A 20,692-nucleotide genomic window follows, 5' to 3' on the forward strand; every position below is an offset into this window, starting at 1 on the left:
GGAATATATGCGGTTCTTGGCCTAGGAAACTGATCGACAGTTGTCCTGAATAAAGAATGTCTACAGTCTCTTTTCTTGCTCATAATCCCAGTAAGAATTTAGTTGACTTTTGTACCCTTTTCATGGTAACTCATCTGTTTGGATGACAGACCGGACAGCCTCCTGCAGAGAATTATGCAGCATCCGGGTGGTTGGGCTGGAAACGTGAATAGGCAGAGGGGATTGAGATGAATAAAGGAGATAACTTGGGAAACTAGGGAGGATTGATGTCAGACAACTTGAACTAGCAGGAAAAATAACAGTGACTTATTACCTGCAACCTTACTAAGTGTAGAAAGAGTTTTGACATGTCGATTGTACAGTGTCAGCCATCACCCTTTGGATATCTCCAGAGAGAGAAACATATTGACCATCATGCTAAGGGCCCTAAAGAGAAGAAGCAGTGCAGATGTATGGAAGTTTCCCACACACAAGCTTCTAATCAGAAAGATGAGAACCGAAGACATTCATACAGAACAAAGGCAAATAGTCTAGAAAATGGAATAATAGAAACAGAAAAGTGTTCTGATCCAAAGAGTGTAAGATCTTCAAGGAAAGGAGTCGCTCCCGTTACCTATGTGTCTTCTTCATCTTCTCACAGCAGATCCACAGACAGGGAGCTGAGGGTTCAAAGATCTCTTACCATAGTGGAAGAATTAGATGAATCAGTTTGTTCAGGACTACAGATCTTAGCGAGCGCTCAGCAATTCTGTATAACATCCAAAGCCAAACCACAAGGTAAGGTGTTTTCCAGAATACTTCTTTATCATAGATCACTTACATGTTAAACTTGGTTTATATGTGAACATTTCTGGCTGTAAAATGTTAAATTTCCTTTACTGCCAGCAATTAAAATAATACAATTATGTATCAATTTTCTTATTAACATGTTGTCCTAGAATACTACTATGAGAATGGACCAGGCAATAGTTTACAGAATAAGCAAGCTGATTTATAGTGCAAGTCATGCAATAAAATCAAACTTCTATTTCATTTGATTGGTTCTAATGCTGAATGCCGCTTATCAAAATTTGGTTGGAAAATGTGGCTTTTATATTATTGAATATTAAGGGTAAGTTCACAAAGGGCGTTTTTGCAGCTTTTTTTCTGCAGCAAAACCTGATCTTCTTGGCAGGAAAGGTGCGTTTTTTGTTGCGTATTTGGTGCGGGGGTTTTTTGGTGTGTTTTTTATTCTATTTGTCCATGCTATTGTCCTTGAATTTTTAGCAGCAAAAAATGCAGCAAATAATGATACCTGCGTTTTTGCTGCGTTTTCTCAACAGCCATTCAAATCAGTGGGTGAAAAAAGCAGAAAAAACACAGAAAAAACGCTGAAAGAAGTGACATGATCTATGTCCAAAATACGCAGCAAAGCACAAAATACTGATCAAACAAAAAACCAATGTGTGTGCATGTGATTTCTGAAATCTCATAGGCTTTACTGGTACTGTAAAAAGCAGCTGAAAATTAGCATAAAAAAGCTGCAAAAAAGCGGCAAAAATGCCCTGTGTGAATAGGTCATCTCAACAGCTTCTCCTTAACCCCTGTGCCTTATAATAATAATAATAATAATAATGCCCCCTAAGGTTCCTTATAATAATTATGCCCTGTGTGCTTCCTTATCTAATATATAATTGCCTAGAATACTACTTCCTGCAATTTGTGCCAACTTCCGTGGCTTTGTCCGGAGCTAATGTCTGGAGATAATGTCCGGAGCTAATGTCCGGAGCTAATGTCCGGAGCTAATGTCCGGAGCTAATGTCCGGAGATAAGTGACGTCACCAGTGTCCTAGACCCAGGCAGAGCACAGGGGCCCCAGGCAGCATATGGGGCCCCAGGCAGAGCACAGTGGCCCCAGGCAGAGCACAGGGGCCCCAGGCAGCATATGGGGCCCCAGGCAGAGCACAGTGGTCCCAGGCAGAGCACAGGGGCCCCAGGCAGCCTATGGGGCCCCAGGCAGAGCACAGGGGCCCCAGGCAGCATATGGGGCCCCAGGCAGAGCACAGGGGCCCCAGGCAGCATATGGGGCCCCAGGCAGAGCACAGTGGCCCCAGGCAGAGCACAGGGGCCCCAGGCAGAACATGGGGCCCCAGGCAGAGCACAGGGGCCCCAGGCAGAGCACAGGGGCCCCAGGCAGCATATGGGGCCCCAGGCAGAGCACAGTGGCCCCAGGCAGAGCACAGGGGCCCCAGGCAGAACATGGGGCCCCAGGCAGAGCACAGGGGCCCCAGGCAGAGCACAGGGGCCCCAGGCAGCATATGGGGCCCCAGGCAGAGCACAGGGGCCCCAGGCAGAGCACAGGGGCCCCAGGCAGCATATGGGGCCCCAGGCAGAGCACAGTGGCCCCAGGCAGAGCACAGGGGCCCCAGGCAGAACATGGGGCCCCAGGCAGAGCACAGGGGCCCCAGGCAGAGCACAGGGGCCCCAGGCAGCATATGGGGCCCCAGGCAGAGCACAGTGGCCCCAGGCAGCATATGGGGCCCCAGGCAGAGCACAGTGGCCCCAGGCAGCATATGGGGCCCCAGGCAGAGCACAGTGGCCCCAGGCAGCATATGGGGCCCCAGGCAGAGCACAGTGGCCCCAGGCAGAGCACAGGGGCCCCAGGCAGCATATGGGGCCCCAGGCAGAGCACAGTGGTCCCAGGCAGAGCACAGGGGCCCCAGGCAGAGCACAGTGGCCCCAGGCAGAACATGGGGCCCCAGGCAGAGCACAGTGGCCCCAGGCAGAGCACAGGGGCCCCAGGCAGAACATGGGGCCCCAGGCAGAGCACAGGGGCCCCAGGCAGCATATGGGGCCCCAGGCAGAGCACAGGGGCCCCAGGCAGCATATGGGGCCCCAGGCAGAGCACAGTGGCCCCAGGCAGAGCACACACCAAATCGGAGGCCGAGTGGCCCCGCCAACCAAATCGGAGGCCGAGGGGCCCCGACCACCACATCGGAGGCCGAGGGGCCCCGCCCACCAAATCGGAGGCCGAGGGTCCTCGCCCACCAAATCGGAGGCCAAGGGGCCCCGCCTACCAAATCGGAGGCCGAGGGTCCCCGCCCACCAAATCGGAGGCCGAGGGTCCCCGCCCACCAAATCGGAGGCCGAGGGGCCCTGCCCACCAAATCGGAGGCCGGGGGTCCCCGCCCTCCAAATCGGAGGCCGAGGGGCCCCGCCCACCACATCGGAGGCCGAGGGGCCCCGCCCACCAAATCGGAGGCCGAGGGTCCCCGCCCACCAAATCGGAGGCCGAGGGTCCACCCCATCCAAATCGGAGGCCGAGGGGCCCCGCCCACCAAATCGGAGGCCGACGGGCCCCACCCACCAAAGCGGAGGCCGAGGGTCCCCGCCCACCAAATCGGAGGCCGAGGGTCCCCACACACCAAATTGGAGGCCGAGGGTCCCCGCCCACCAAATTGGAGGCCGAGGGGCCCCACCAACCAAATCGGAGGCCGAGGAGCCCCGCCCACCAAATCGAAGGTCGAGGCGCCCCGCCAACGAAAGCGGAGGCCGAGGGTCCCCGCCCACCAAATCGGAGGCCGAGGGTCCCCGCCCACCAAATCGGAGGCCGAGGGTCCCCGCCCACCAAATCGGAGGCCGAGGGTCCCCGCCCACCAAATCGGAGGCCGAGGGTCCCCGCCCACCAAATCGGAGGCCGAGGGGCCCTGCCCACCAAATCGGAGGCCGGGGGTCCCCGCCCTCCAAATCGGAGGCCGAGGGGCCCCGCCCACCACATCGGAGGCCGAGGGGCCCCGCCCACCAAATCGGAGGCCGAGGGTCCCCGCCCACCAAATCGGAGGCCGAGGGTCCACCCCATCCAAATCGGAGGCCGAGGGGCCCCGCCCACCAAATCGGAGGCCGACGGGCCCCACCCACCAAAGCGGAGGCCGAGGGTCCCCGCCCACCAAATCGGAGGCCGAGGGTCCCCGCCCACCAAATCGGAGGCCGAGGGGCCCCACCAACGAAATCGGAGGCCGAGGGGCCCCGCCCACCAAATCGGAGGCCGAGGGTCCCCGCCCACCAAATCAGAGGCCGAGGGGCCCCGCCAACCAAATCGGAGGCCGAGGGGCCCCGCCCACCAAATCGGAGGCCGAGGGTCCCTGCCCACCAAATCGGAGGCCGAGAGTCCCCGCCTACCAAATCGGAGGATAAGGGGCCCCGCCAACCAAATCGGAGGCCGAGGGGCCCCGCCAACCAAATCAGAGGCCGAGGAGCCCCGCCCAACAAATTGAAGGCAGAGCGGCCCCGCCCACCAAAGCGGAGGCCGAGGGGCCCGGCCCCGCCCACCAAAGCGGAGGCCGAGGGGCCCCGACCACCACATCGGAGGCCGAGGGGCCCCACCCACCAAATCGGAGGCCGAGGGTCCCCGCCCACCAAATCGGAGGCCGAGGGTCCCCGCCCACCAAATCGGAGGCCGAGGGTCCCCGCCCACCAAATCGGAGGCCGAGGGGCCCCGCCTACCAAATCGAAGGCCGAGGGTCCCCGCCCACCAAATCGAAGGCCGAGGGTCCCCGCCCACCAAATCGGAGGCCGAGGGTCCCCGCCTACCAAATCGGAGGCCGAGGGGCCCCGCCCACCAAATCGGAGGCCGGGAGTCCCCGCCCACCAAATCGGAGGCCGAGGGGCCCAGCCCACCACATCGGAGGCCGATGGGCCCCGCCCACCAAATCGGAGGCCGAGGGTCCCCGCCCACCAAATCGGAGGCCGAGGGTCCCCGCCCACCAAATCGGAGGCCGAGGGTCCACACCAACCAAATCGGAGGCCGAGGGGCCCCGCCCACCAAATCGAAGGCCGAGGGACCCCGCCCACCAAATCGGAGGCCGAGGGGCCCCGCCCACCAAAGCGGAGGCCGAGGGTCCCCGACCACCAAATCGGAGGCCGAGGGTCCCCGCCCACCAAATCGGAGGCCGAGGGTCCCCGCCCACCAAATCGGAGGCCGAGGGGCCCCGCCAACCAAATCGGAGGCCGAGGGGCTTCGCCAACCAAATCGGAGGCCGAGGGTCCCCGCCCACCAAATCGGAGGCCGAGGGTCCCCGCCCACCAAATCGGAGGCCGAGGGTCCCCGCCCACCAAATCGGAGGCCGAGGGGCCCCGCCAACCAAATCGGAGGCCGAGGGGCCCCGCCAACCAAATCGGAGGCCGAGGGGCCCCGCCAACCAAATCGGAGGCCGAGGGTCCTCGCCCACCAAATCGGAGGCCGAGAGTCCCCGCCCACCAAATCGGAGGATAAGGGGCCCCGCCAACCAAATCGGAGGCCGAGGGGCCCCGCCAACCAAATCGGAGGCCGAGGAGCCCCGCCCAACAAATCGAAGGCCGAGCGGCCCCGCCCACCAAAGCGGAGGCCGAGGGGCCCGGCCCCGCCCTCCAAAGCGGAGGCCGAGGGGCCCCGACCATCACATCGGAGGCCGAGGGGCCCCGCCCACCAAATCGGAGGCCGAGGGGCCCCGCCCACCAAATCGGAGGCCGAGGGTCCCCGCCCACCAAATCAGAGGCCGAGGGTCCCCGCCCACCAAATCGGAGGCCGAGGGTCCCCGCCCACCAAATTGGAGGCCGAGGGTCCCCGCCCACCAAATCGGAGGCCGAGGGGCCCCGCCTTCCAAATCGGAGGCCGAAGGTCCCCGCCCACCAAATCGGAGGCCGGGGGGCCCCGCCCACCACATCGGAGGCCGAGGGGCCCCGCCCACCACATCGGAGGCCGATGGGCACCGCCCACCAAATCGGAGGCCAAGGGTCCCCGCCCACCAAATCGGAGGCCGAGGGTCCCCGCTCACCAAATTGGAGGCCGAGGGTCCCCGCCCACCAAATCGGAGGCCGAGGGTCCACACCAACCAAATCGGAGGCCGAGGGTCCCCGCTCACCAAATCGGAGGCCGAGGGTCCACACCAACCAAATCGGAGGCCGAGGGTCCCCGCCCACCAAATCGGAGGCCGAGGGTCCCCGCCCACCAAATCGGAGGCCGAGGGTCCCCGCCCACCAAATCAGAGGCCGAGGGTCCCCGCCCACTAAATCGGAGGCCGAGGGTCCCCGCCCACCAAATTGGAGGCCGAGGGTCCCCGCCCACCAAATCGGAGGCCGAGGGTCCCCGCCCACCAAATCGGAGGCCGAGGGGCCCCACCAACCAAATCGGAGGCCGAGGGGCCCCGCCCACCAAATCGGAGGCCGAGGGTCCCTGCCCACCAAGTCGGAGGCCGAGGGGCCCCGCCAACCAAATCGGAGGCCGAGGAGCCCCGCCCACCAAATCGAAGGCCGAGCGGCCCCGCCCACCAAAGCGAAGGCAGAGGGACCCCGCCCACCAAATCGGAGGCCGTGGGGCCCCGCCAACCAAAGCGGAGGCCGAGGGTCCCCGCCCACCAAAGCGGAGGCCGAGGGTCCCCGCCCACCAAATCGGAGGTCGAGCGTCCCCGCCCACCAAATCGGAGGCCGAGCGTCCCCGCCCACCAAATCGGAGGCCGGTCCCCGCCCACCAAATCGGAGGCCGAGGGTCCCCACCCACCAAATCGGAGGACGAGGGGCCCCACCAACCAAATCGGAGGCTGAGGAGCCCCGCCCACCAAAAGTAAGTGCGGCCCCAAAAGTAAGTGCGCCCCCGGGTGCAAAAGTAAGTGCGCCCCCGGGTGCAAAAGTAAGTGCGCCCCCGGGTGCAAAAGTAAGTGCGCCCCCGGGTGCAAAAGTAAGTGCGCCTCCGGGTGCAAAAGTAAGTGCGCCCCCGGGTGCAAAAGTAAGCGCGCCCCCGGCCCCGGGTGCAAAAGTAAGCGCGCCCCCCAGTCCCGTGTGTGAAAAGTGCTGCTGTAAAGCTGGTAGCGCTGTTCAAGCACCATGTATTTCCTTCATCTAATATATAATTGCCTAGAATACTACTTCCTGCAATTTGTGCCAAGAAAGAACATACCAATATACATAGTTATTGATACATATTATTTATTATTTACATTATTGTTCTTAAGCAAAGAACCGTTGTTGTGGCATTTGCCACAACACGCAAAGTTGTCGTCTGATGTCTTTCATCACTCCCCTCATAAGCATGTTCATGGATCCTGTGTAACTGTACCTTAAATAACAAGAATTGTCAAGAGCTGGTGAGTGCAGCCATTTTTTGTTCTTTCTTACTATTATTTATTAATTGTATTATTCTTACATTTGAATAAATAAAGTATATATGGATTCTAGACTCCCGATTCTTTAGAATCGGGCTGCCATCTAGTAATAGTAATATCCACCTGTGCCTCTTTGCTGTAATAATGCCCCATTATACCGCTTTATAATAATGCCCCCTTGTGCATCCTTAGAATAATTCTTCTCATTGTGCTGCATAATAATAATGCCCTCCATTGTGTTTCCTTATAATAATGAGATCCCTCCTTTTTACCTGTTTGAAATAATCCCTGCCCCACCCATTGTGCCTTATAATAATGCTGTACATTGTGCCCCTAATAAGAATGCCTGGAAAAGAATTAAAAAAAAGTATGAAATTAAACCAGTGCCTACCTAACCCCACTCCCATGCCAGGTAGTAATGTGCTCCTCCTCACTGCAGGATCTGGGCAGGCATAGGTGGAGTGACACATCACTGTGCTGCCCAGTGTGCCCTCTCTTACAAGTCGCAGGCATGAAACAGCCAGTGACCTAACTATGTGGCGAAGAAAGCATCTGTTTCTGAGTCCTTGTGGGCTTGTAGCCCACTGCCGGACCAACCTATCTGGCTTTTACAAGAATTGCCAGATGGCCAGCCTTCCCCTCGTGAGTGGGCTTGTACACTGTACAGTGTAGACCTACAAACACCTTTTTGTTAGTTTAAACATCATGACAATTTGACATTTCCTAAATAGGAATGAGCGAATAGCTTCGGATAACTCCTTATCTAAATAGCTATAGCGCTTACTGAATAGCTGCATCGGGAACCCGGATACCTGGAGCGCTCGCGATAATCAGCTGTTCGTGGATAGCCTGTTTGTTGGGCTGTCCATGCATGTGTTGTGAATGTCACACTGCCATGACACATGCAGCTGTAACAAGGTGGCACGGGGTGGTAGTCATGGGTGAGTTTACTACGCCACCATCAGTGAGCACCCCAGCACCTTGCACATGAAAAGACAAGTGAAGTCTCAGTCCTGCGGTACAGTCAGCTACCTTCAGCACACGTTCACTCTGGTTGCAGGGGACGACATCTCAGAAAAACACCACAAGCCACAGTTCTGTTCCAATGGCAAAACTTTACTGAACAGGGTGCAAACAAGATAATGCTTCCTGTACTTTCCTTGCAGCCTCTGTATGTTGCATACCACCAGCTCCTATCCTGGTCCCAAACCCCATATTCCTCCTGGGGCCGATCCCGCAGAGCCAGTGTGCGTCCATGCTGCCCGACAAGCTGGGGCAGCTTTTATCCCCATGACCGGGAAATCTTCTGTCCTCGCTATGGCACAGGTCTTGCTCTGGGCAAGCCTGCCCAGGCTCTGCTCTTAGAGCAGGAAGTGCCTTCCCTAAGTAACAGAGGCTTTGCACCGTCCCCCTTTTAACTCCTCCCAACTGTTTAACCCTTAGTACGCTATCCCTAAAGAATATATTTACATTGATAAGACATTAAGAGAACATCACATTATAATACCGCACGTGACACAATACAAGAACATCAGAAAATCGCAGATTACATTCAAAAAACACTAGGAAGCTGCCCGTAACACATGTGCTCGTATTCAGGAGAGAGAAGGCAATTGAGGGTACCCGCCACCTCCTTACACAGCTGCAGTGTTGAACAGCTGACTATCCGGAGCGCTCCATGTATCGAGATTTCCGATGCAGCTATTCAGAAAGCGCTATAGCCAGGGGGGTAGCTACAGCAGGTGCAGGGGTTGAAATCGCACCCGGGCCCTGGAGCCTAGGGGGCCCTAAAAGTGTCTTTGGCCTATAGAAAAAGACTATTGCTATTAAAGATTTCAAATATTTGGGGGTGCCGTTGGAGCTTTCGCATCGGGGCCCATGAGTTTCAAGTTACGTCACTGGTTATAGCTATTCGGATAAGGAGTTATCTGAAGCTATTCACTCATCCCTATTCCTAAACCTTTCCCCCTTGGCCACAACTTCATTCTATCAGATGTCTATGTATGTTAGTAAGAAAAGAAGATGGCGTCCTGGATGTTTCATGGAGATATCAGCCGCCACCTGCTACAATATGGAAACCATACCGTAATTAGCGTAGAGCTGACTTCTCATAGTTGACCAGTGTTTTTCATTACTGACAGTTCGGGGGCGGTGATCAGCAGTCAGAACGAAGCTGCAGGTCTCTGAAATCAGTATGTAAAATTTCGGTGGTAAGACTTAATAGAGCACATTTTAGGACTTGATGAAAGTTTTAACTTAATGGATATTTTAGCACTTTCCCCTCAGTGACAGCACAACTGTGTAATGGACTGAGCCAGCTCATGCTATATTGCACAATATTGGTCTCATCATATTCATAGTTCCCCGCACCTGTCTTCTGCTGACAGTAAAGCTCAGATTTCACACCACTTAAAGGCTAGGAAAGACGTCTTCAATAAAACACACACTCACCAGCTATGAGACATCCATTATTAATAAATCACAGGTGCTGGGAGCTTGTCTATCTCCCAAGAATGTTCCTGGTGCTTTCTAGCTACAAGAGACGTATCAGATGTCGGGGCCTAGCAGTATAGCAGGTTAGCTTCAATGACTTAGCTTCAATAACTCTCCATAACCTTACAGGTTAATACAACAGAGCTCATGTAAAAAAGACAAAAAGGAAAACCACTTGGCACTACGGACTTCCTCCTGTAAATGCTCCATGATGAATAATACTCGTTGCTAACTGCCATAAAAATCAGCGGTGCTCTGTCATAATATGAGGCTATGTTCACACGCTGCGGATTTTGCAGCAGATCCGCAGCGTTTCCGCAGCTGCGAGTCCGCAGCGGTTTCCCATGCGTTTACAGTGCAATGAAAAACCTATGGGAAATGCAATCCGCAGTGCCGATGCTGCAGAAAAAAACGCGGAAACGCAGCGGTTTACATTCCGCAGCATGTCAATTCTTTGTGCGGAATCCGCAGCGGTTTTACACCTGCTCCATAATAGAAAACCGCAGGTGTAAAACCGCAGTGGAATCCGCACAAAAACCGCTGTAAATCCGCGGTAATTCCGCAGGAAATCCGCAGGTAAAATGCAGTGCCTTTTACCTGCGGTTTTCACAAATCTGCTGTGGAAAAATCCGCAGACCTCAAGAATACGTGTGCACATACCCTAAGAGTATGTGCACACGTTGTGGTTTTTACTGTGGATCCGCAGCGGTTTATTTTCCGCAGCATGTCAATTCTTTGTGCAGATTCTGCAGCGGTTTTACACCAGCTCCATAATAAAAAACCGCAGGTGTAAAACCGCAGTAGAATATGCACAAAAACCGCGGTAAATCCGCAGTAAATCTGCAATAAATCCGCAGGAAAAACGCAGTGTTTTTGCCCTGCGGATTTATCAAAATCAGTGCGGAAAAATCCGTACACCAGTCCGCAGCGTGTGTACATACCTTAAAAGTCCCATGAAGATGATGGTACTCATCACATCGTCTTCTATTATTTCATAGCAAACAATCAGGTGGGGAGAGTACAGGCAAACAACAAAAGGTGTCGGTAGACACGAAATGGCCCCAAAAGAAAAGGATGAACTGCAGTGACCTCGGTGAGATCCCCGCTAGCATCATGAGTAGTGTTGAGCATTCCGATACCGCAAGTATCGGGTATCGGCCGATATTTGCTGTATCGGAATTCCGATACCGAGATCCGATACTTTTGTGGTATCGGGTATCGGTATCGAAACAACATTAATGTGTAAAAGAAAGAATTAAAATAAAAAATATTGCTATACTCACCTCTCCGACGCAGCCTGGACCTCACCGAGGGAACCGGCAGCGTTGTTTGCTTAAAATGCGCGCTTTTCCTTCCTTCCGTGACGTCACGGCTTCTGATTGGTCGCGTGCCGCCCATGTGGCCGCGACGCGACCAATCACAGCAAGCTGTGACGTAATTTTCAGGTCCTTCTAGGCATTCAGTATTTTAAAATTACGTTCCGGCTTTGTGATTGGTCGCGTCGCGGTCACATGGGCGACGCGACCAATCACAAGCCGTGACGTCACGGGAGGCAGGAGACGCGCACATTTTAAAATGCGCGCGTCTCCTGCCTCCCGTGACGTCACGGCTTGTGATTGGTCGCGTCGCCCATGTTGGCCGCGACGCAACCAATCACAGCAAGCCGTGACGTAATTTCAGGTCCTTCAGTATTTTAAAATTACGTTCCGGCTTTGTGATTGGTCGCGTCGCGGTCACATGGGCGACGCGACCAATCACAAGCCGTGACGTCACGGGAGGCTGGACACGCGCGCATTTTAAAATGCGCGCGTCACCTGCCTCCCGTGACGTCACGGCTTCTGATTGGTCGCGTCGCCCATGTGACCGCGACGCGACCAATCACAAAGCCGGAACGTAATTTTAAAATACTGAATGCCTAGAAGGACCTGAAAATTACGTCACGGCTTGCTGTGATTGGTCGCGTCGCGGCCACATGGGCGGCACGCGACCAATCAGAAGCTGTGACGTCACGGAAGGAAGGAAAAGCGCGCATTTTAAGCAAACAACGCTGCCGGTTCCCTCGGAGAGGTGAGTATAGCAATATTTTTTATTTTAATTCTTTATTTTACACATTAATATGGTTCCCAGGGCCTGAAGGAGAGTTTCCTCTCCTTCAGACCCTGGGAACCATCAGGGATACCGTCCGATACTTGAGTCCCATTGACTTGTATTGGTATCGGGTATCGGTATCGGATTAGATCCGATACTTTGCCGGTATCGGCCGATACTTTCCGATACCGATACTTTCAAGTATCGGACGGTATCGCTCAACACTAATCATGAGAAAGACGCACAGTGCAGAGGTGAGTTCATCGGGAGAATTTCACCGCAATGAATTTCAACAGCGGTGAACTCGCCTCTGCACTGTGTAACTTTTTCACGATGCTAGCAGGGATCTCACCGAGGTCACCGCAGTTCAGCCCGGCCTGGAGCACAGCCTCAGTGATGACACCGCCGGTCACTGACGCTGCCCTCCCAGCAGCTCATTCACCAGTGGTTCTCAGCCTGGACGGTCGCATCTTGGCACCGTTCAGGTTGAAAACTATTTATCCCCCAGACACGGAGTGGGACAGAACAACAGATATTTGAGGGGTATTTTTTGTTTTTGGTTTATTACAGGAGAATGACGGCTTTGATGGAATTAGGCAAGGTCATAAATATGGTTTAATTAAGATTATTAAAGGAGTCTGTGAGATTCTTTCAATTAAAGAACTTTTTTCTGGGTGTCTGTGTTTTCTTACAATGTGACTATGGGGTTAGTAATGCGGGCGTATTATTGATTCCTCTCCATTACTAACCTCGAGGCTTGATGTCACCTGACAATACAAAGGTGACATCAACCCCCACCACTATCATCCCACTTGCCACCTCTACAGGGCAAGTGGGAAAAGCGAGTGTCAGGACTCTGAACATTTTTTATTACCTTTTGTGCATTACTGCCCTTTTCGAAGATGGCATCTTTGGTCTCATGTGCACTGTGTCTTCCTGCTATAAAACTCCAACCCAGCCTTCAGTCTGCGCTAGAGTATTCTGCCTTGCTCCAGCTCCTGACCACTGGTGACTACCCGGCTATATACCTGCTCCTGTGAACCTGTGTGGTGATCCTGCTACTCTGCTCTGAGTTCCTGCTGCATACACCAGTTTCCAGTAATCCTCCTTCATCTGCTGCTCGTGTTTACTTCCATCTGCATTTGCTGGACATGTAAGCTGTTGCTGCTCTGCAAAAACCTGAGACTATTACCCAGGCCTCCCTGGTTGTGCTAAGATATTATTTGAACTGCCTTCTAAGCATATCTATCTGTGTTTGGACTAAGACAAGGACTTATTCGTGTCAAGTATCCTTAAGAATAACTGTGCTTCATAGACTTTCTGCATGTTTGCATTTTCCTCTGAAGTTCCCTATAGACTGCTAAGCTGCGTTAAATATTTACACCAAGTGTTGTGGACTTGAGTTTCTCTCTGCACCTGTTTGAATCACCGTGTGATAATATAGACTTTACCACTTATAAAACTGTGTCCTGTAGTTGTCTTGTTCCACGCAAAGAGTCTCCTGAGTTATCCCCTATAATTATTACAGCGAGGCTAAATGCCAGAATTGGCATATCTTATAGATGCATCTTTTCTGGGGCGGCTAAGCGCTGATGTTTTTAACCTGTGGGGAGTGCAGTATCCAAGGCCTCTTCCTAGGCTATTAATATCAGCTAGCTGCTGTATGCATAGCTTTAGCTGGTTATGAATTATAGGGGGACCCTATGCCATTTTTTTGTGCCCCCCATTTTCATAGCCAGTAAAGGCAGTAAAGTATACATTTGTGAGCTGATATTAATAGCCTAGGAAGCTCCATGGGTATTACCCCCTTCCCAGGCTATAAACATCGGACCCCAGCCGTCGTCTTTTCCTCGGTTAAGAAAATTTCGTGGGAGCATGCAATTTTTTCAGAAAAATAATCTTTTAATAAATAAATACATGTACAGTAAGCTGCACACAGACTGTAGCTATTGTATTTGTCACTGACATCTATATATCTGCCTATTCTATATGTATTTACAGTATGTAATCCATCTCTTCTATCCTATCGGCTCCTGCACTGATTTTACAGCACACGGGAGATGAATTGCTGGCTTTTCTTCTATCTATCTATGTATCTATTTATATAATTGCCTTGTAATGTTTTCATTTCCTGTTCTGTCCAGATGTCACCGTATCCCGGAATTCCAAGTGGAGGAAGTTCACCGACAGCCATATTGGGACACCCAAGTGATGGGTGTCTCAATATGAAAACGGTTTCTGCTACCAACCTATTGCACGGTACCACCAGCGGAACACCGTCGCACCACACACACATACACACACACTGTATACGCTATACGCATCACAAACACACACAGTATACGCCGTATGCACCACACACACACACAAACACACTGTATATGCCAAACGCACCACACACACACTTACTCTATACGCCGTATGCACCACACACACATACACACACTTACACACTCTCACACACTCACTCACACACTCAGTCACACTCACATTCACACACACTATCACTCACACAGCCTCTTACGCGGTACCACCAGCGGAACACTGTCGCGAATAGGGTTGAGCGAAACGGATCGGTCAATTTCATAAATCGCCGACTTTCGGCAAAGTCGGGTTTCGTGAAACTCGACCTGATCCCAGTGTGAGATCGGCCATGCGGTCGGCGATCTTCGCGCCAAAGTCACGTTTCATATGACGCGTTCAGCACCATTTCTCAGCCAATGAAGGAGGACGCAGAGTGTGGGCAGCGTGATGACATAGGTCTCGGTCCCCACCATCTTAGAGAAGGGCATGACAGTGATTGGATTGCTTTCTGCGGTGTTACAGGGGCTATAAAGGGGCATGCACGCCGACCGCCATCTTACTGCTGCCGATCTGAGCATAGGGAGAGGTTGCTGGCAGCTTCGTCAGAAGCAGGGATATTGTTAGGGAGGAAAGATAAACCCCCAAACCGCTTGTGCTGTAGCGATTTCCACTGTCCAACACCACCTTTTCTTTGCAGGGACAGTGAAGGCTAGATTTCTGTGCATCAGCTCTGTAGCTTATAAGGCTCCCTGATAGCTGCATTTCTATTTGTACGCCGCTTTGCAAACCAACTGCTTTTTTCAAAGCAAAAATCCTGTTGCTTCTTTCTGCACAGTTCTCTTGTTTCTTTGTCCACACTCTTGTGTGTGCAGCGCCCCAGAGTCCTGGTCGTTGCAGTACTGTGGCTCCGCCACTAAGGGGAGCCATGGTACGTCTGATGGCACTGAAGGAGTTCATCTGACCAGGTATCACAGACACCAATACATTTCACAGCCGGGCCTCCAGGGGGAGCTAAGGGTTCTATTCATTAGGCCACTCCTCACATACTGGTAAAACTGGGGGTCAGGCAGGAAGTTAGAGAGAAAGCTGACTGGGTTGGAACCAGGCAACACCTTGTGGCAGAGGGTGTTGTGGGGGGAAGATTCGGTAGGGCCCCTGTCAGGGGTGGGATCCTGACAGAGGCTTGGCAACTGGACAGAACGTGACAGGACCGTGCCTGCTCAGCATGGCGGCGGTGCCCAGGGAAGGATTGGAAGCGAGATGAATTGTGCTGAGTGAGAAGCGAGATCAAAGCAAGAAGGAGAATACCGGTAGGGGTCGTGCTGTAAGACCGAGGCAACATCCTACTGAGGCGCAAACAACCGGTGGCCGGAACGCCAAAGGAAGTATTTCTATATACAGCTTCAGGCAATGCTTCGAACCTACGGCAGGACAGTCAGTCTCAGGCGGGCTGTCTCACCTAAATCACCTATGCAGTCTTGGGGGGCAACTTGTGGAGAGGGGCGACTCTGGGGTCCCAGAAGAGCTCCGAGCCTACCCGTCAGACGGGTGCCGTCCTAACCGTAACATCAGGGAGGGACGGAGAATTAGCAGAACATCATCTAATCGTGTTGTGAGGGAACTTAGGAAGCAGACACGACAGTTGTGGGGACTTTCCGTGGGCACAGCAGGGAAGGACCGCAACACATAGCGCTAGAGGGAAGGCATAGATTTCCACCTGTGAAGAGAGCTCTGGAGGTGCCATCGGACCGGCCGGATTTGCGCAGCCTGGTTATCCAGGACCCGGACTGGGGACCGAGAGATCTTCGGTAGGGAGGTGGGGGGACTGCAGCCTGGTGTCCTCGTTATTTGCTGCACCGTACCACCACCACTATCCACATCTATCATCAACTGTGCGCCCCTCGGCAGGGTCACGGACCGGGCCTAGCCACCGTGACAACCCCAGAGCAGAGACTCAGAGGTCCGGTACCGGGTACTCCTCGGCCCTGCGGCAGTGGGGGCGCTCCATTTTGGCGTCACGAACAGGATCTACTTAAGCCTGAGGAATCAGGTCATGTGTGCCTTGGAACTGTGATTTATCGTGCTTGGACTGTGCTTTATTGAGAAAACTGTGTGCTGCCATTGCTACAAGGATTACCGCCAAAACCGCCGCCATTGCATCGCTGAGGAGAAGCGCAGGAGAAGAAGAGGGGCGTGGAGTGGGCGTAGACAAGCTGAAGAGCGCGAAGGACAATGGCCGCCCAGTCTAAGTATTTCTGCACCGTGAGGACGTGTCCGTCAGCAGCAGAGATCCGCCTCCTGATCCTCAATGGAGGGCGGAGACCGAGAAAACGACACCGCCCACGAAGGAGAGGGCGGGAAAAGGATCAGGAAGAAGAAGTCAGCGACATGGAGGACGCCATGGCCAGCCGCCCGGAGCCGGAGCGTGGGGTCGGAGCCGAGGACTCCCCCAGCTACCCGGAGAGGCACCGCAGCCAGACCTCCACAGTTGACGCTGACCTCCCGCAGACCGGAGCGGACAAGCTGATCCACCAACCCCGGCGGACGCAGCTGAGCACTGAGGCCGGGTGGAAGAAGACCATCATCGGGAGCCTCACCAGACGCCTGTCGGCAGCCTCGCTTGGTCCGGAGCAGGGAAGAAGAACCGGAGCTCCGAAGCTGGAAAGCAAGGCCCTGCCGGAAAGCGGAATGCTGCAAGCAGAGATGACAACGTCGCAGCACAAGGCCCCGCAACCAGCGTTCCAGACCCCAGCGGAGATGGAGCAGACCGGCACCGGAGGAACCGCATCTGAAGCAGGTAGGAAGAACGACCCTGCCCTGATGATTGACACCACTCCAGTGACTGCTAGTGCCACCGCTACTGACTCCGTCCCAGTGACTGATCTTGCAGCAGCGCTACCTGCTGCCCTGACTAAGACTACCTCTGAACCGACGAGTCCCAGCACTACTACTACAGAGTGCATTATCTCTACCACTGAACTTACTACTAAAATTGACATTCGAACCCAGATTATACCTGAAAAACCGACTAGTGACATTGATACCGCATCGGATGAGAAGTCGAACAGAGATCTTCCCAGGCCAGGAAGTGTTCGTTACCAACTGATGCCTTGCAACCTACTATGAGGATAAACCTCGGAACCACGAGTATGTAAATAGTTCAGTTAACTGTTTTCCTGATTTTGCTGCTAAACCCGTTTAGGGTTAACTCTTAAAGGGATCCCTTTGTTGACCCGGGATCCCTACTGCGTTTTGGTTATTTTCTAATTTCTTCTACGTTATCAAGAACTGCCGCCATCATGAACAGTGCATGATACAAACTGCTTGTAAATAGTTTGCACCTTCTTAAAGGTGCACCCTACTGGTTTTACTTAAAAAGAGACTCTTTGCGAAGATACCGCACCGGAGCCTTTGCTGAGTATGGACTGGTAGCCTGAGAAGATATGCTACCTCATAAAGACTTGGTCCCCTCTTAAAGGGGATGTTCACGTATTACGCTGATGAACCGTATTGCTTTAAGACTGATAGATAGCAATAATGTCTTGACGAGAGAAAGTGATGATAATGCTTACATGTAAATGTTATATGTATCCAACTAGTTAATTGTAAAGAAATGCTGATAATGTTCCCCGAAAGAAAGTGAAAGCTAGAAGAAAGATGCAGTAGACCCGTAGGGGTAGACGTAGTGTCCTGCATACCTGTCAGTAAGAAAGTAATGAAGGAAGTTTAATGTTTTATAGAGAGTGTTTAATAATGTGTTAGAGAGCGAGGACAGGAAGTGAACCCGTAGGGGTTAGTGGTGAGTCCTCCTAGGAGCCATATAGAAATGGCTCATTGATCCTAAACTGAAAGTAATGTTATGTTCTATACTGTGTATAGTAGTTGAAAAGACAGAAGGCTCGGGCTGAAAGGAGCGGTCCTGTAAGAAAGGAGAGGCAGTAGGTCTGGCGCCGTTAGGACAGGCGGTCCTGCAGATTTAAAGAAGGAGAATGTAAAAGTTAAATTGCCTTATAATATGATCATAAGAAGGTCTTTAGCGGATTCAGAGTGTTCGTCCTTAAAGGCAGTGTTAAATTATTGTTCAAGAATTTGTACTAAGTAGAATACCCGGTTGGGTAAGAAAAGTTACTCATAGCATGTTGCTATGATATTTAACCATGTTTGTAACGTTTAAGTGTCCTCACCTCCCATAAAGGGAAGCTCTGTTTAAATATGCTTATTGTTATTGCACTCAACAAATTGTGTGTCTTTTTGCTAACCTGTATTGTTGTTTTCTTCCCAGTCCCGGAGTACTGGATTTAACCGGGGGGGAGTGCAGCGCCCCAGAGTCCTGGTCGTTGCAGTACTGTGGCTCCGCCACTAAGGGGAGCCATGGTACGTCTGATGGCACTGAAGGAGTTCATCTGACCAGGTATCACAGACACCAATACATTTCACAGCCGGGCCTCCAGGGGGAGCTAAGGGTTCTATTCATTAGGCCACTCCTCACATACTGGTAAAACTGGGGGTCAGGCAGGAAGTTAGAGAGAAAGCTGACTGGGTTGGAACCAGGCAACACCTTGTGGCAGAGGGTGTTGTGGGGGGAAGATTCGGTAGGGCCCCTGTCAGGGGTGGGATCCTGACAGAGGCTTGGCAACTGGACAGAACGTGACAGGACCGTGCCTGCTCAGCATGGCGGCGGTGCCCAGGGAAGGATTGGAAGCGAGATGAATTGTGCTGAGTGAGAAGCGAGATCAAAGCAAGAAGGAGAATACCGGTAGGGGTCGTGCTGTAAGACCGAGGCAACATCCTACTGAGGCGCAAACAACCGGTGGCCGGAACGCCAAAGGAAGTATTTCTATATACAGCTTCAGGCAATGCTTCGAACCTACGGCAGGACAGTCAGTCTCAGGCGGGCTGTCTCACCTAAATCACCTATGCAGTCTTGGGGGGCAACTTGTGGAGAGGGGCGACTCTGGGGTCCCGGAAGAGCTCCGAGCCTACCCGTCAGACGGGTGCCGTCCTAACCGTAACATCAGGGAGGGACGGAGAATTAGCAGAACATCATCTAATCGTGTTGTGAGGGAACTTAGGAAGCAGACACGACAGTTGTGGGGACTTTCCGTGGGCACAGCAGGGAAGGACCGCAACACATAGCGCTAGAGGGAAGGCATAGATTTCCACCTGTGAAGAGAGCTCTGGAGGTGCCATCGGACCGGCCGGATTTGCGCAGCCTGGTTATCCGGGACCCGGACTGGGGACCGAGAGATCTTCGGTAGGGAGGTGGGGGGACTGCAGCCTGGTGACCTCGTTATTTGCTGCACCGCACCACCACCACTATCCACATCTATCATCGACTGTGCGCCCCTCGGCAGGGTCACGGACCGGGCCTAGCCACCGTGACAACCCCAGAGCAGAGACTCAGAGGCCCGGTACCGGGTACTCCTCGGCCCTGTGGCAGTGGGGGCGCTCCATGTGCAGCAGTCCTTTTTATTGCTGCCATACTTGTCCTTAGATCATTGTAGGGAGATTGAAATTCTACTACAGCCCTTGTATTTTTTTATATATCTGCCAGCCACTTTCTGCCACTCAAACTGTGTAGTGTAATACAGTGGGCCTGATTTTTTCCTGCATTCTCCCACACATAAAAAAGGGAGATTTATATTGCCTCTGAGTGCATCTGCGTCAGTCCTGTTTGTGGCATATCTGCCAGCCACTTTCTGCCACTCAAACTGTGTAGTGTAATACAGTGGGCCTGATTTTTTCCTGCATTCTCCCACACATAAAAAAGGGAGATTTATATTGCCACTAAGTGCATCTGCCTCAGTCCTGTTTGTGGCATATCTGCCAGTCACTTTCTGCCACTCAAACTGTGTAGTGTAATACAGTGGGCCTGATTTTTTCCTGCATTCTCCCACACATAAAAAAGGTTGATTTATATTGCCACTGAGTGCATCTGCGTCAGTCCTGTTTGTGGCGTATATCCACCAGCCACTTTCTGCCACTCAAACTGTGTAGTGTAATACAGTGGGCCTGATTTTTGTCCTGCATTCTTCCACACATAAAAAAGGGAGATTTATATTGCCACTGAATGCATCTGCGTCAGTACGGTTTGTGGCGTATATCTGCCAGTCACTTTCTGCCACTCAAACTGTGTAGTGTAATACAGTGGGCCTGATTTTTTCCTGCATTCTCCCACACATAAAAAAGGGAGATTTATATTGCCACTGAGAGCATCTGCGTCAGTCCTGTTTGTGGCATATCTGCCAGCCACTTTCTGCCACTCAAACTGTGTAGTGTAATACAGTGGGCCTGATTTTTCTGCTGTCTCCCACACATATAAAATGTAGATTTATATTGCCACTGAGTGCATCTGCGTCAGTCCTGTTTGTGGCATATCTGCCAGCCACTTTCTGCCACTCAAACTGTGTAGTGTAATACAGTGGGCCTGATTTTTTCCTGCATTCTCCCACAAATAAAAAAGGGAGATTTATTTTGCCACTGAGTACATCTGTGTCAGTCCTGTTTGTGGCGTATATCTGCCAGCCACTTTCTGCCACTCAAACTGTGTAGTGTAATACAGTGGGCCTGAATTTTGCAGCAGTCTCCCACACATATAGAAAGGGAGATTTAAATTCACAACAAGTTTACATACACCTTCTACCTTGTTTTACAGTACCATATAATGGTTGTTAGCTTGGTTACATTTTCCC

General features: G+C 52.9%; 1 protein-coding gene across 2 annotated transcripts in view; it reads left to right on the plus strand.

The window, feature by feature from the left end:
- The first annotated feature begins 267 nt into the window (after positions 1–267).
- LOC143808013 (phospholipid scramblase family member 5-like) overlaps positions 268–20,692 on the plus strand; it is a 64,098-nt gene continuing 43,673 nt past the window's right edge. For both annotated transcript variants that reach the window (XM_077290210.1, XM_077290209.1), the window contains exon 1: positions 268–777. In XM_077290210.1, the coding sequence (XP_077146325.1) occupies positions 348–777 (430 nt within the window). In that variant the 5' untranslated portion in view covers positions 268–347. The remainder of the gene's footprint in view (positions 778–20,692) is intronic.

This window comes from Ranitomeya variabilis, chromosome 2, assembly GCF_051348905.1.
Source record: "Ranitomeya variabilis isolate aRanVar5 chromosome 2, aRanVar5.hap1, whole genome shotgun sequence".
Classification (NCBI taxonomy): Eukaryota; Metazoa; Chordata; class Amphibia; order Anura; family Dendrobatidae; genus Ranitomeya; species Ranitomeya variabilis.